The sequence below is a fragment of the Bidens hawaiensis genome, unplaced genomic scaffold (assembly GCF_021521415.1).
Source record: "Bidens hawaiensis isolate Kalapana, Puna unplaced genomic scaffold, B.hawaiensis_p1.1 tig00019292_1, whole genome shotgun sequence".
NCBI classification, from domain to species: Eukaryota; Viridiplantae; Streptophyta; class Magnoliopsida; order Asterales; family Asteraceae; genus Bidens; species Bidens hawaiensis.
In genome coordinates, this window is record NW_027492920.1 from 410,739 (window position 1) to 425,818 (window position 15,080).

At 34.1% G+C, this 15,080-nt stretch overlaps 1 protein-coding gene across 1 annotated transcript; it reads right to left on the reverse strand.

Moving 5' to 3' along the window:
* Positions 1 to 2,270: 2,270 nt before the first annotated feature.
* Positions 2,271 to 8,697, reverse strand: LOC143557951 (MLO-like protein 3). Its single transcript, XM_077046902.1, has 15 exons — positions 8,584 to 8,697; positions 8,434 to 8,491; positions 7,851 to 8,119; positions 7,143 to 7,259; positions 6,915 to 6,975; positions 6,654 to 6,742; positions 6,497 to 6,571; positions 6,263 to 6,351; positions 6,120 to 6,169; positions 5,313 to 5,353; positions 4,651 to 4,824; positions 4,534 to 4,569; positions 3,779 to 3,846; positions 3,074 to 3,134; positions 2,271 to 2,633 (listed from the first exon to the last, which is right to left on the reverse strand). The coding sequence occupies exons 1-15, from the start codon at positions 8,695 to 8,697 to the stop codon at positions 2,385 to 2,387; spliced, it is 1,551 nt and encodes a 516-aa protein (XP_076903017.1). The 3' UTR covers positions 2,271 to 2,384.
* Positions 8,698 to 15,080: the final 6,383 nt, after the last annotated feature.

Consider the following 15,080-nt stretch of genomic DNA (forward strand, 5'->3'; position numbering starts at 1 on the left):
CTCCTTGTGGAGGTGGTGTGGTATTTATAGTGCTAGGGTTTTCAATGATTGGGCTCAGATCCCATTAGGGCCTTTTTGGCCTCCTCCTATTGCTTTGCGCCACGTGTCCTTAGGACACCTGGTGCTTTTTCATTGATTATTCTCTGACCCAGGTATTTTACCTGACCCATGTGCAATCACGTGGTAGCACATGGGTTTTGCTGAGTTGTCCACCTTTCATTGGCAGCTGTCAACATCAGCATATTCTTATTCCTTAAAGGATACCTTCTGGAAGGTTGTCTGACGTGCACAATCAAGGTTGTCCTTATCCTGATTTGGATAAGGACAAGGTTGATTATGTGCATGTGTGATATGCGCCTATCCTGAGGATGCGCGAGGTCTTCTCTTATTTCTCACGCGCAGATGTTTCATGCGCAGATGTGATATGCACAAGCATATGTTATATGCGCCACGCGCGGATGCGCCACGCGCAGATGTGATATGCGTGAGCATGTATGATGCGTGAGCATGTGATATGCGCCACGCGCGGATGCGCCACACGCAGATGTGATATGCGTGAGCATATATGGTGCGTGAGCATGTGATACGCGTGAGCATATGTGATGCGTGAGCATATGTGATGCATGAGCATATGTGATATGCGCCATGCGCATAGGTTTTGGCTTTGTGCCTTCATAATATCTTGATTTCAAGCCTCTTGTCTATATCTTATGGGTTGACCCGCCTCGCTCGATGTTGAGGCGGGTACATACCTCTTCATAGTAGCTTATGACACGTGTAAATAAGTTTGGATTAGGTTGTTGTCTTAATCAAGATATTGGTCATTATAATAGTAGCTTTATCCACCTTATTCTTGAACTCTATGGTTGGTTAAATCATAATCAATGATAAAGACTCCCAAACAACCATAAGGGTGAAAAAAAAAGTATTGGAAAGGAGGAAATAGTAAAAGCGGGGTTAAAATTGACTCGTATTTACATATACATCGCTTATTAAAACTTCAGATGAAATGTCACTTCGTGTTTAAACTTTGTCATTGAATTCCCGTTAGTTGTGTTGCTTTCCCGGTTTCATGATTTGTGAGAAAATATGTTTGCTGTCAATAAAATTAAACACATACCTACGGTTGCTCATTGTTAATAAATAAATAAAAATACTTAACGAACTAAACGTATTCAATCGACTATTAACATGACAATCAAATATGAAAGAGAGGGAGTTCTTAATCTGCTATGATTCTCAAAAAAAAAGTTATTTGATTTTCTTTAAATAAAATTATTATTTAAAAATCCTTTCATACGTATTATCTTATAAAATTATTCATCAAATATATCACGTATAAGTTATAAGGGTAAGGTTAAATTGTGTAAAGGGAGACAAAAATAAAAAGTGTGAGAAGGATTTGTGGTCACACAAAAAACATCTTAAAAAAATAAAAAATAATAATAAAAAAATCATAACTCAATATATAAATAAAAAACGAAAAAAATTTAAAAACCAAAACATTTCCCCCCGTCATTCCGTTAAAAAAACCGACAAGAAGACACAATGCCAATAAAAAATGGTGCAATGCCGAAAATGAACAAACAACACAATGATAAACAAAAAATAACGCAATAGATTGCAAAATATAACACAATGCCAAACAAAATATGACACAATGTTGAGTAATATATAACACAATATCAAGAAAAAAAGACACAATCAATGACGAAAAAAACACACACACAATGATAAACAAAAAGACACAATAATCTTTTTCACTCAACATTGTGTCTTTTTTTTTAAAGCGAGGAAGACGATGAACACATTTTTTGTTTTTGTATTAAAATTTGAGTTATACTTTTTTTATTAATTATTATTTTTAAGAGATTTTTTTTACTATAATTCCTTCTCATTTTTTCCCTCTTTATATTTTAACTTGACCCTATTTTATAATAAGAAATATATTGTTATAAGAAAACGAACAATGTATATTTTTAATGATAGCAAACAACAATATAACGATGAATTTTTTAATGATATTTTATATGTGATTTTTGAACTCCCTTTTAAATTTCAAAGAATATGACTCAATTTGTGAACTACATAGATCAATAGATGAATGAGATACACACTAGTTAATGGGCTGGATAAACCAGTGTTCCAATTACAAGCCCATTGGGTCAAAACATAAATTTTTGGAATGTAATATTTTCTGCTTCCTAAAAATCAACATTATTATTTTTTTAAATATATAATAAGTACTATTATTATTAATTATTATTTACAATAAGTACAAAAGGTACCAGTTCTCTTATTTCCAACAATATATACATCACATGCCATAAATTTAATGAATAAATAATGCTCAAATAAGTTCTCTATTAGGCTTTACATACCACTTATTCGGTTTCTTCGATCTCTTCCACGATTTCATAAGTTTCCTTGGCGACAGGAGAAGTGAGCTCGGAAAGAGTAGGTGATCGAGTATGTTGATCCATGGAGTTGAGTTGAGTGACTATGCTAGATATCGGACTGTCACTAGGTGTTTGGTTTTGTTTCTTTCGCTTTTCCTTCACCTCCTTATGCCATTGCATTATCATATGCCTTGTTTGATCTTCTAATACCGCACTTTTATATGCTGAACCCATCTACATATTCGGAAAGTTCTAAGGATCAATGGATTGCATCTTATGCTATCTATATCAATTTAAGCTAAAAGTAATTCAAACGATGAAATGTCTATAATACTTTTGAAATGACGGTAGTTTTAACATATAATACGTCGATGATTCATCAACTAAAGTTTTTTATTTTTTACTTTTAAATAACTTAATTAAGTATTCATATTTTGCTACATGTGTAGTAAATGTTGGTATAAATGAAGGCACAACATGGTAATTTTAATATACGACGAACCTTAATAAAAAAAAGTTTATACTCGAGTGACATTTACATATATTATTTCTTTAAATATTATGAGAATGACGGACGGCCTGTGATTTATTTCATCGTGTTTTCTTAAAAATGTTTCGTAAATTGATACCCGACGGATACATAAATACACACAATAATGAAGAGAGAGACACACCTGAGTCACAAGAGCATAGAGTGGAAGAGTGATGTAGCTACAAATGACTTGAACCATCACCCTATAAACAACAATTTTAGATTGTGTTTAGTCAAGGCTCAACATTGTAAGTTTACTAACTTTGGTGGCAAAATCTCACATTCTTAAACTTTAAGACCAAAGTAGTTACATGGAATATCGGCATTTTAAAGTAGTTTTAAATGGAATAATTTAAAAACCTGGTTGAATAATTTACTTTTAATTTTATATAAATACAATCTTAACTCAAAAACTAACCCAAAAGTATATTAATAAGCATCACACATGAACAATGGTATGTTGATTCAGATAAAAAGTTTGTACTTTTTATACGAAATTAGTCAATTACAAAAGATGTAAATAAACCAACAATGGATTTGCATGATACAAAATTGGTTGATTAACGAATCGTCATTTACTGTGTTTACTCATTTAAATTTTATCCGCTATGTTAAAAGTCATTTTTAAAAATATGAGCTGCAAAAAATATCGAAAATCTCTTTGATTTAAAACCGTTTTTCCGGTTTAACCCGGTATTTAAAAACAAACAGGTGGTACAATGTTCTAGCAAACCATCCAAATATAAAGGGTTGAAGTACGAAAATCCAGTATAACTGGTTTAACCGGTTTTTTTGAAACATTACTTACATGTAATTCTTGAGGGTAATGAAGTGTTATGTAACTTACGCTAAGACTACCCTTGCTATAACAATAGGTGTAGTTTCATGGAAGCATGAATTTATCCCATATTGCAACTACATAATAATAATAATAAAAACACAAATTAATAACATTAAAACAAAGTCTACTCTATTTCCAAGTTTTGATAGAAAAACCTAAACCGAATAACCCTATCCAAAAAACCCAAACCCGAATCAAAGTAATTCAAGTTGGTTATGCGGTCTGATTTTTGGGTTTCGATTTAACATGAACAAACTTTTTGTTTTAAAACCTGATATTATTAGTAGTTTCAATCGAGTTCGGTTACGATATATTTAGTTTAGTCGATTATGATTTTTGAGGATGATTCAATAACAAGTTCGATTATGGTGTATTCTATTTGATCGATTAGTCGCTTCAATCGAGTTCCAGTTCAAGTATGGTATATTCTGTAGGACTTAACTGTTTAATCAATTATAGCATATTTAGTTTAATCGAGTATGGTTTAAATGATATTTGAGAACTGTTTAATCGTTCAATCGAGTTCGATTATGGTGTATTCTATTTGACTTACCTATTTATTCGTGTATGGTTCAATCGATTAGGATTTAATCAGTTATGGTATATTTTATTTAATCGATTATGATATTGTAGCTATAAATCTAACTTATAAGTTATAACCCAACTTGAAAAAACCATGAGAAATTTGGGTTGGGTTTCAAGATTAGAACTATGAAACCCGAAGAACACCCCTAATAAATTGTATGTGTGAGATAACGTACCGTTACCCACACGAAAAACGCAAACTCAAAGGCATTCTGAAAAACATATAAAAAAACATAATTAGCGATAAATTTGCATGATTGTTGAGGAGATAACTGAATTTTAATTATTATTACCACAAAGAGTGTGTAGTGCAATAAAGTTAGGACAAAGTGAGGCTTGCTAAACCAGAAAAGATGATCATTAGGTGTAACCAATGGGGCTCCTATGGTCACCTTGTTTTGTTCCTTGAGTTGTAGCGCCATTCGAGCCACTATCACTTGTAGTTTGGTTCCGAGGACCAACACAATCTATAGCATTAATGCAACAATTAACCACTCGGGACAAAAGCGACGGAAATTTATTGTTAAAACAAATGTTTAAAATAAGGGTTATTTGATATTAATGATCTCAACTTTCACTTATTGGGCAGGATTAATCCCAACTTAGGAAATATTTACAAGCTAGCAGTCCTAACTTTGAATCTCATACGTATTTTTCACGTAATCAAAAAGCTAACGGGGCTACTTTTCAGTTAGTATGAAATTGCTATCGAAAAATGCATTCAAAGTTTGTATTGTATATAAACATTTTCTAAGTTAAGTGTGATCAGTCAATAGGTGAATGTTGGGATTATTAAAATCTAAACTCTTAGAATAATTCGTTTCGAATAGATTAGCGATGAGGCTTTTTGCCTCAGCCCAAAAGCGTCACAAACTATACTTTTGTGACGTTTGGGCCGTCACTTTTATCCGGTTTAGTAGTAGTGAGGATAGGTGATATATACTGATATACTTACAACAAGTGGAAGGAGTGCTACCCAGAAATACATATGCCAACCTAATTAAAGTACAAGACATCTTCTCAGCTTAATTCATAGTTATTTGCTAGAGTGCAATTGTACAAATTTGACAACTCAAGATATAATGTTAAAACTTTGTCAGTCTACACTATAGCTTATTTAGTAAACGAGCATAATCTTGAGCTTTACTTACCAAATTTGACTTGACTAGGCTCGAGAGCCTACTATTTGTTTAGATATAATAAGTTTTATTTTATATGGTAAGTATATTATACATTACAACTATTGCTATATGTACAGTTTATGATAAAGGTAACTAAATATTATGCATTTCTTTATTATAAATAGATTTATAATTATAATAAAGACATAAAATAATGACATATATATAAAAAATAATTAACTATTCATAATAATAAGCTAGTTGAGCCAATTTCGAGTTTCAAGAATTATTAACGATTTGATCTCTAAGTTTTTAATGTAGAACTTGAAATGAGACGAATTCAAGCTCTCTAAACTCGGCTTGAATCTTGTAAACCGCTAGTTTTAACGAGAGTTCCAAGTGTTTGAAAAGTGAGAAGTACAAGTTTGAAAATTTAAAATCCGCCGAGTTTGAGCTTTAGACTTAAGGTCACGAGTTCGAGACCCACTATAAGCAGTTTATTTTATATTTATTTTATTTTTTTTACACAAAATGAAAGTGCCACAAAATCTCATTTCCGTTTTGGGCCTCCAAAAATCGTTGAGCCGGCCCTGAATTCTTAAGGGTCGGAAATGTTAAAAAAAACGTAAAAGTTTGCATACCATGAACGTCGATAAGCATGAAGATAACAAGCAGAAACCACATCAAAGGACTGTCAAAATGACGAAACGGTTAAAACTTACAAAGCATAGGGGTTTGTTATGCAAATTAAATGATGTGTAGGAGTGTTAATGTAAAATTTCACCTTATGCCAACTACAACTTTGAAGTCATCTTCCAATGAACGTTGTATGTACTTGCGAAAATTGAAATAGTTGTTCGTAGATAAATGAGCCTATGATTATTAATAAAATTAAATAAATAAATTTGGAAATATAAATTTAAATGAATTTAAATTTATTATCATTTTCTATTAAGACACTCGTCTTTGAAAACTTCCAGTTTCATCTTTTAATATAACAGTTTATATTTATACTTACCGATATAAATCCATGACGCAAGGTGAAGTAGTCTACTTTAGCTACCGAATGAAAGAATTGCCTAAAGAAGCATTTCTGTTTCAACAATTTCATTTATATATTACAAAAACAAGATGAAAAAATTTTCTTAAAAATTGCGTAATTTTATTGAACTTACAATCCACAATACAATCGTTGTGTTGATTGGATCACTCATATGTCGTCTTCCAAATGTCGTTTGTCTTGTAAATCTAAATCGGTTGGGATCTGAAACAAGGGTAAACATATTATGCGTTACTATTTGTTATATTTTAAGTTATGTAATATTTTTTGTTAGTTCTTTTAAAGCTGGTTGTACATCCCTTACATATAACTTTTGCATATGATTATTTAGCATGTTAATGTGTATTATCGTTTTATAGAATTTGTTATATAATACCATGGGCCACCAAGTATTCGACTGTTCGAGTTTCTTGCTCCCAAGCCTTCCAACTCCTCATCTGTGTTAGAAAAATATCAAAAAATAAAATATTAACTTTTGGAAAAATTCAAGGTGTTAATTGCAAATTTGGCTTTCCGGTTATTTCAACATCGGTACCTCGCTTCTGTAAACTTTACATAGAAGTACCTACACTTTATAAAATGAACAAAAGGTGGAATAAGTTACCTTAGCTCTCCCTAGTGTGATGGTAACAACACTATATACTATTTGCATGATGGCCAAAACACATATGAAAGTGTTCAGTTGGTTTATTGCGCTCTCGGATATAAAAGACGTCATTCCCTGTGTACAAGAAAGCATGTTTGAGAACCACTGTTTCAAAAACTGGACCAGACCGTCTAAATTAAAGACCAGTTAGATAGCAAATTTAGTTGAGTCTGTTCAAACCACTTTCGTTTGAACTGTTCACATTAGTTAACGATACATACCAAGTAGTTAACTGGATTTCGAGGATTTATTTATTTTTTATTTTTTTGCTTATTCAAATCTTCATATTTTATTAAAGTTACAAACACACACCAAAAGATAAAATAATATATGTTTTGTTTTAAACTACTCACAAACAAACGAAGTATTAAATTTAAAATTTTTTAAAATACATGAGTAATTTTTAAAATACTCATGTATATTTAAGTTTGAAATTTGTTGTGACCGTCATTGGTTTTTTAAACAAGTCTAGCATGGTGGACCAGGTTTATAAGGTGGTAGATTTGATGACCGGTCTAATTATGAAAGCTATACATAAGATATTTTGTCTTATCGATACTTTATATTACATAATCAAAATACCTTTGAATCACAATAGCCGAATGAATTATAAGTAGAAGAAGGATTTAGTCTAATAAATACGTTTACCTTATATAATCAAATTACCTTTGAAGCACAATAGCCAGTTGAATTAGAAACCGAAGCTAGCAGTCTATGTTTTGGTCGAAACCATGTGTTGGCTTCAAGAGCTAGTTGTTCAAACCGAGTAGAGGTGGCATAATGGAGTTCATATGCTTCGGTTGTTTGCAACGTTTCCTCAGAGATTTTGCCACATGGAAGCATAGTATATGCAACGTCGTTCGGTATGCAAATTTTAGCGATTGATTTTTGCGTAGTCACAAGTATTAGTGACATCAATCCCAAAAGCATCAACACTACAACATAACAAACATACAAACACATGTTACATTTTTTAAAAATATTTCAAACAAATTAAAAAGGTGTAATGTGAAATTGTGAATAATATTTTCTGTGTATTTAATAACTGAAAGCCAGATATATTTATAGAGAGATTTACTATAAATAAAGAAGATAATAAAACGTCAATAATAACTATTATAATATTCACACTATATATAACACAATGAATAACAAATAAAGTTAAAGTGAAATGATGAATTAAATGATAATATAAACAATAACATATAATAAACTTGGCTAACAGTTTTGATTATATACGTGTTTTTACCTGATTTAAGCTTCTCAATTGCATCATACATGGCTGTTTTCCTATGTTCCTTAAGCCACTATATGAACACCATACAAATAAGCCAAAGGATGTTGTAAGTAAACCCATTGGTTAATATAACGTTAGAAAGATAGAATGAGTTGTAATTACACGTGACGTGATATTAAACAGATGTTCAATGACAAGTCCAAGAAAGATGAAGACGAAGCAAACCGTAGCAACCGCCCAAGTGGGTGTGTTTTGTAGAGAGTGTGTTGCTGCCATTTTTGCTACAAAAATAAGGGTGTGGATTGTTGAAGATATTTATTTATAAAAATGATGATAATGAGTGAATTTAAGAAGAAAAATTCAAAGTCGAGGTCAATACGTCAATGTATTTGCAATTAGTTTGATACTGACTAAGGAAGGTAGTGTGTAACATAATTCGTTAGATGCCATTCACATTTATATGGTTTTATATTAAATTGACATAAAATAACATCTCTTTCTATTTATAGAGATTTGTATGTGGACCTTATTGCCCTCTAGCATACCTACAGCCAGTGTTACAAAAATTCCGATTAGACACCGATTAATCCTCAATTAATCGTTAATCCTTACTTCACTGATTAAGTTTGGACCAGTCGGCTAATTAATCGGTCAACGGTTAAATCCGGCTAAAAATCGATGGTTTCCGGTGAGATTCTATCAAAAACCATCGGTTTCCAGCGAGATTCCAGCCAATTTCCGGCCAAAATAGGTTCCTGTATGTATAAATCTGAAAATTACATATAAAAATGTGTGTGTGTATAAAACTGAAAAATATGCATTAAAGTCCGATCCGATTAATCCCGATTAATCGCTAATCCCCACCCCACCGCCCGACTACCGAATAGCGATTTTTACAACACTGCCTAGAGCTAAGGATACTTAAACATGAAGTTGTTTTATTTACATGCATTGAATTATAGGCGCTAGAAAATATTTGAGACGGAACATTTCTTATCAGTCTAACATTACACCTAGAGGTGTTTAAGGTACTACTGTTCGTTCAGGTTTGATAGAATTCATGTAAGCATGGTTTGCGAGAAAACTAAACCGAACCGGGCAAGGCTGGTTGGTTGGGTAGGCCGGATTGGCTTCCCTTTTGCGTATGGCATTGCCACTCCCTTTGGCAGCATCCACTAATTCGGAACTTAATTTGAAAGCCATATTTCGACCCGACGTTTTCGGGATGCCGCTAATAACCAACGAATGGCAAGTGCTTTTCCTTGTGTGGATCCTATTTCAATGGGAACTTGATGAGTCGATCCACCTACACGTCAAACGATTAGTTTTGACAGTTTTCTAGTTTGGTCGAACTTTTTTAAGGAATCGTACTATTAGATCTTCGAAATTGTAGTAAACGGTAGGTTTAATTAAAAATTTTTAACACTTTTTAGTTTTTAAGTATTAAAGGGTTTTCAAAAAAGATCTAAAATAAATGGTAGCACGAACTCAGTTAAATTAATAATATATACGTGTGATAGTTAAATACTTATTTTTTATACGTGAAAAAAAAATATTTTACCTTTACTAAAGTTACATAGATTAGAAAAAAATTGCTTTTTAATATTTCAGCTAGTTCGGTTTATCAGACCGGGCCTGTTCCAAAACATAAACAAAACCCGACTCTCGTTTTAGTTCGTTAAAACTGGTTGATTTAGCACGGTTTGGACGATTCAGCTAATTTTAACAGATTTTTAAATATTTTATTAGACACGAATGTTTAGATTACATCGAAACAGAAGACAAGCGGACAACAAGTTGGTGCTGCTATCCCCTTTTGAATTGCAAAACCCAATCTTTTAAAAACTACATTAGCTGATCTTGAAGTTAGCTGATCTTGAAGTTATAACATTACTGACCCTTAGTCAGTAGTTGTGAGATTTATCAAGTGTGTTAAAAACTTAAAATGGTTATGTGACAATTAAAAGATATGTTTTTGATTGATTTTGATGAGATTACCATTTATAATACCTTCAGGTATAGGGTGGGGAAAGTGGAGACTTTTTCTAAGATTCATTAAACATGTCATCAAGAATTAATAAGGCTGTGAACTGACTCTTTTTCTCTTGGAAATTCGTTCGTTTATGACTTAAGTGATCATACAACCGACAACAAAAGATATTATTGTGTGCATATTTGTGTAATGTATAATGGAGAAAAAAAGGAAAGAAAAGAAAATCAATACGTGTGTACATCATTTTTTTAAACACTTTATCGAATTATAAAATAGTCACGGTTTAAGGGGGGGGGGGGGGGGGGGTGATATAAATAGTAGGTTTGGTTAGAAGTGCAGAAACCAGGTATTTTGTAGAACCGGAACCGGGTAGGAATCGGTTTTAGGTATGGTTAATAAAGTCAAAACCGAGTCAAGTGAAAACCGGGTCCGGGTATGATCAGGGGCGAAGCTTGGACGAGTCCCCCCCCCCCCCGAGGGCGGGGGGGGGGGGGGGGGCTCAAATTCTAAGTCAAAAACGGGTGAATTTACACTACGTATAAAAATTTTCAGACGAAAGCAGGTAAACTTACACCACCGCGCAAAAAAAAAAGTGGGGGGGGGAGCCATCCTGGGCCCTCACTAACCTTTGTCCATGGGTATGGTTGGATATTAACAAGGTTTTCATTGATCGGGTTTCCCAGGTTTTTTTGGGGATTCTGGTAGGGTTGGGCCGGGTTTTGACAGGGTAAAGGTGGAACCGGTTCTGGGAGGCGGGGGTGGGATAAACACTCCTTTGAGTCATTGAGTGTGGGAGCCTGTTTTCGGGAATCCCCCCCCCCCCTCGGGGATGTTTTTATTGTCTTTCAAGTATTTAAGTATGTCTAAGTATATTTTCGGTACGGTTGAGGTATGGTGGGTATGCTTGACAATACGAGTGCACCTTGATAAATACTCTCAAATGTCGGGGATTTCTCTTAGGGGGTGTTTGGTACAGAGAATGGAATTGCAGAGAAATGGAATAGAGAAATGGAATTGCAGAGAAAGGGAATTGGTCTGGAGAATGAGAATTGACTGTTCTGTTTGGTAGTACAGAGATTTCAGTAGAGAAATATAGCTGAGAATCATTTCTCTTGTTTGGTACATAGGAAATAAACAGAGAATTATATCAACTTTATCATTAGCACAAGTTCGGGTCAGATTATATGTTTAAAATAATATATGTGGGCTGTTAAAATGATATCATAACGGTACTTAGACTATAGGGTTCAGTTCTTGATCAAACGAGCCACTTAACTGTCGTTTCAGGGTATTTTAAGGCGCGGTTTTTATAATACTTTTATAGCTTCGTCAAAATACTTTTATACAAACAAAAAAGGATACCTAGTTGCTGGAAAATATGTGATAAAGTTCCAGGGTTCAATGGTTGCAAGACGAGTTGTTTTTCAAACTATTTCACATGGAAAATATTAACCGATTGGCCATGAGAGTGGCCACTGTTTTGAGGGCTGTTATAATACGAACTTAGCACATTAATATTCTTGATTATATCAGCATTTAGACTGTATATTTCTTGGTTAGTTCATGATTTTGTTTAGGTTACAATGATGTAACCGGTTTTTAAGCTTTATTTCATTAGGTAGTTGTTAGGATACCGGTTTGGGCTGTTAACACACGGGTTCGGGCCTTGGATTTGTTAACATGTAATGAGCATAAAAAAACGAATTGATACCTTCAATATGCAGACTCACACAAGATCAGAGGAGTAGAGAAAGAGAGCGTACCAGAGAAGGGGTGCCTTGGATTGGATTGGGATTCCAGTGGAGGTCAGAAGAGGCTGGAGAAAGAAGATGATTCCAGTGGAGGTATGCGATCGTTGAAGAGGCTGGAGAAATGGGAGAAATGAAAAGGAGGAAAATGGAGAAATGAAACCCTAGAGAAATCAATTCTCCGCTTTTTTTTAGAGAAAAGGAAATGGAGAAATGGAAATGGTTTATTTCCATTTCTCACATCTTTCTTTCGTAAACAAACAAGAGAATTGTTTTCATTTCCATTTCTCACCCTCCAATTCTCTGTACCAAACACCCCCTTAGGGAAGAGCAAGTGTGCTCGCATGGAATTGTTACTATAGTGGTTGAGGGGTCATGCTGTAAATGCTTAATGGTGTTGGTGGTATATAGGTTGTATATAGATAGAGAAATGTATGAGGTTTTTACATATCCAAACAAAATTTGAAAGGAAAAAATATATTTTTCAGTTATATTATAGACTTTAAATTTAAATTTAAATTTAAATGTTTAAATAGACAATAAATCATCAAAGGATGATCTTCTTAGGCTATGTGTTGTAGAATAACTAACCGGAGCTAGTTATCGCGTCACGTATAACAACTAGTTACTCGTTAATTTAAGCGTTATGAATTAGATAACCGCTACACTTTTAAAATAATAATTGAACTATATAAGCATTAAAACAAAAAAAGGTCTAGTGAGAAGATGTGTACTTTATTGATTCGTGCATACAATTAATTCATGGATTACATGTATAGGACTATGGATAGCTGTTATAGAGATGGCGAGAGTGGCCATGGCGCCACTTGATGAGGAGGCTAGTGCGGTTTGTCCACACAATGACTGAAAAGGCACCATCTACCCAAATAGGATGGATGGCGCCTCAACAACACACAACCATATATGTCTATGTATATATATAACGTTCAACGAATCTTCTAAATGGACTACTAGCTAAACTCACCACATTGAGATACACTCATTTTTCGATCCAGAGAAAACCCTCATCGAAGGCTAACGTCTTTTAACACTCGCCTGAAGACACAACAGTGCGGTGACGTAAAATCTGCTCAGTTCAAGGATCGTACTAGCGATCACAGTCTCTTGGCCTAGTCGCCCATCATTATCAGGTGCCGTCAAAACTAAATGATGGAGGCAACCTGGAACACCAAATCCCTCACCACTTGATTATTTATTTAATTATATTTTTTTTATTGAACACCCAACGAATCCTTCAAATAGACTGCTGAATAAATTCACCAAATCAGGATACGTTTGCCTTTCGATCCGAAGAAAACCTTCACCTAAGGCTAGCGCTCGTGCTAGCGCCCATGAACACCCGCCCGATAGCACGACAGTGCAGTAACCCGCTCAGTTCAAGGATCATTCTAGCGATCACTGTCTATTCGTCCAGTCTTCCATCATCACCATGAGCGGCTAAAAGTAAATGACAGACGTATGAATCGAACCTGGATCCAATGATTATTTAATGATATACCAGAGTCCAGAAGAATCATATTATAAAAAATTATTCTTTAAAAAAACCCCAATACTTTAGGGTTTCAAATTGACTCCATTTTCATTCTTCAATCCACTGCATCAATGGCGAGAGGAGCCTCAATCTCAAACCACCTCCAATTCCAAACCTACACCCGGCGGCGTACCTCGCGGCTCACCTGCCGCCGCCGCCGCCGTCTCGCCACCGGATCTTCAACCTTCACCAGCGGTAATAAAAACGAAAGCAATATGCTTAGGTTTTACACTGACGATGCTCCTGGCCTTAAGATCTCACCGACTGTTGTACTCGTAATGAGCGTTGTGTTTATCGGCTTTGTAACCGCTCTTCATGTGTTCGGGAAGCTGTATCGACGTTCGCCAGTCAAAGCTTGAAGGACTTAAGTTGACAAGTCGGTTTAATAGGATTAGTATGTATAAATATTTTGGGGCTTGTGTTGTGTGTCGACTTTGGATGTGTGATTAGTAGATATAGATAATTAATGTAATGAAATGTAATGTAACGAGTTGTTGAGTGAGTTTTATGTTGGAATAAAATGTTTATCAATTGTCTGTGTTTAGACTCTTCACCATTTGTTGATTGTTGTGTGATTTGTTACTTGTTTTGTGCAATTTGTACCGGTTGTTTATTAGACTGTTTGTAGTGGAACGTTTTGGGAGTGGAAAACGGTTCAAAACGCCCTAGGACACCATCACCCTAACACGTTTTGGGTACCGTTTTGGCGAGGACCGTTGTGTACACAATTCTGTGGAGGGCAAAGTTGGAATGATTGAACAATGATTGTGTGGATATTTTGCAACGACACCACTTTTTACAAAATGTCTCATTAATGACTGGGATGTCATGTGTAGCAAAAACTCTTATGGATGGAATGTTATGACTACACATGGTCTTAGATTTAGAGGAGTTAAGTAGTTTATGTATGATGTATAAATATCTTTGGCTTTAGTTAATCGGTCGTTGATGTTGAGATTTGAGCTGTTTGCATACTTTGAACAAAGCTACCGAACACATTGGTTTGGTACGAACCCTTTTTTTTAAACTCTGTTAGTAATATCACATTCATTCGTAATCATGGCTAATCAAGAGACAAAAAATCATATCAAGTTAATTCGTAATTAAGAAGTCATAATATTAAAACCGAAACATATAAAATGTCTAAAAACCAAAACATATAAGATGCCTAAGAAAACAGGTACTCAAGGGTGTTTAAGTGAGCTTTTAAGTGCTGCTTATTTACTTTTTGAAAAGCAAAATGTATTTAACAGAGCTCTTCAAAAAGTTTCAAAGTAGTGCTTTTAGAATATGCTGTATTTTTTCAAAAATCAAATAAGCAAATAAATAACATAGTTATGTTATCAAATAAATTAATACCCCCAAT

Coding starts and splice junctions, on each gene's coding strand:
- LOC143557951 (XM_077046902.1), bottom strand. CDS start 8,697: ATGGCAGCAACACACTCTCTACAAAACACACCCACTTGGGCGGTTGCT. Junction 8,120..8,433: donor AATTGAGAAGCTTAAATCAG/GTAAAAACACGT, acceptor GTTATGTTGTAG/TGTTGATGCTTTTGGGATTG. Junction 4,825..5,312: donor TAGCACTCCTTCCACTTGTT/GTAAGTATATCA, acceptor TTAATGCTATAG/ATTGTGTTGGTCCTCGGAAC.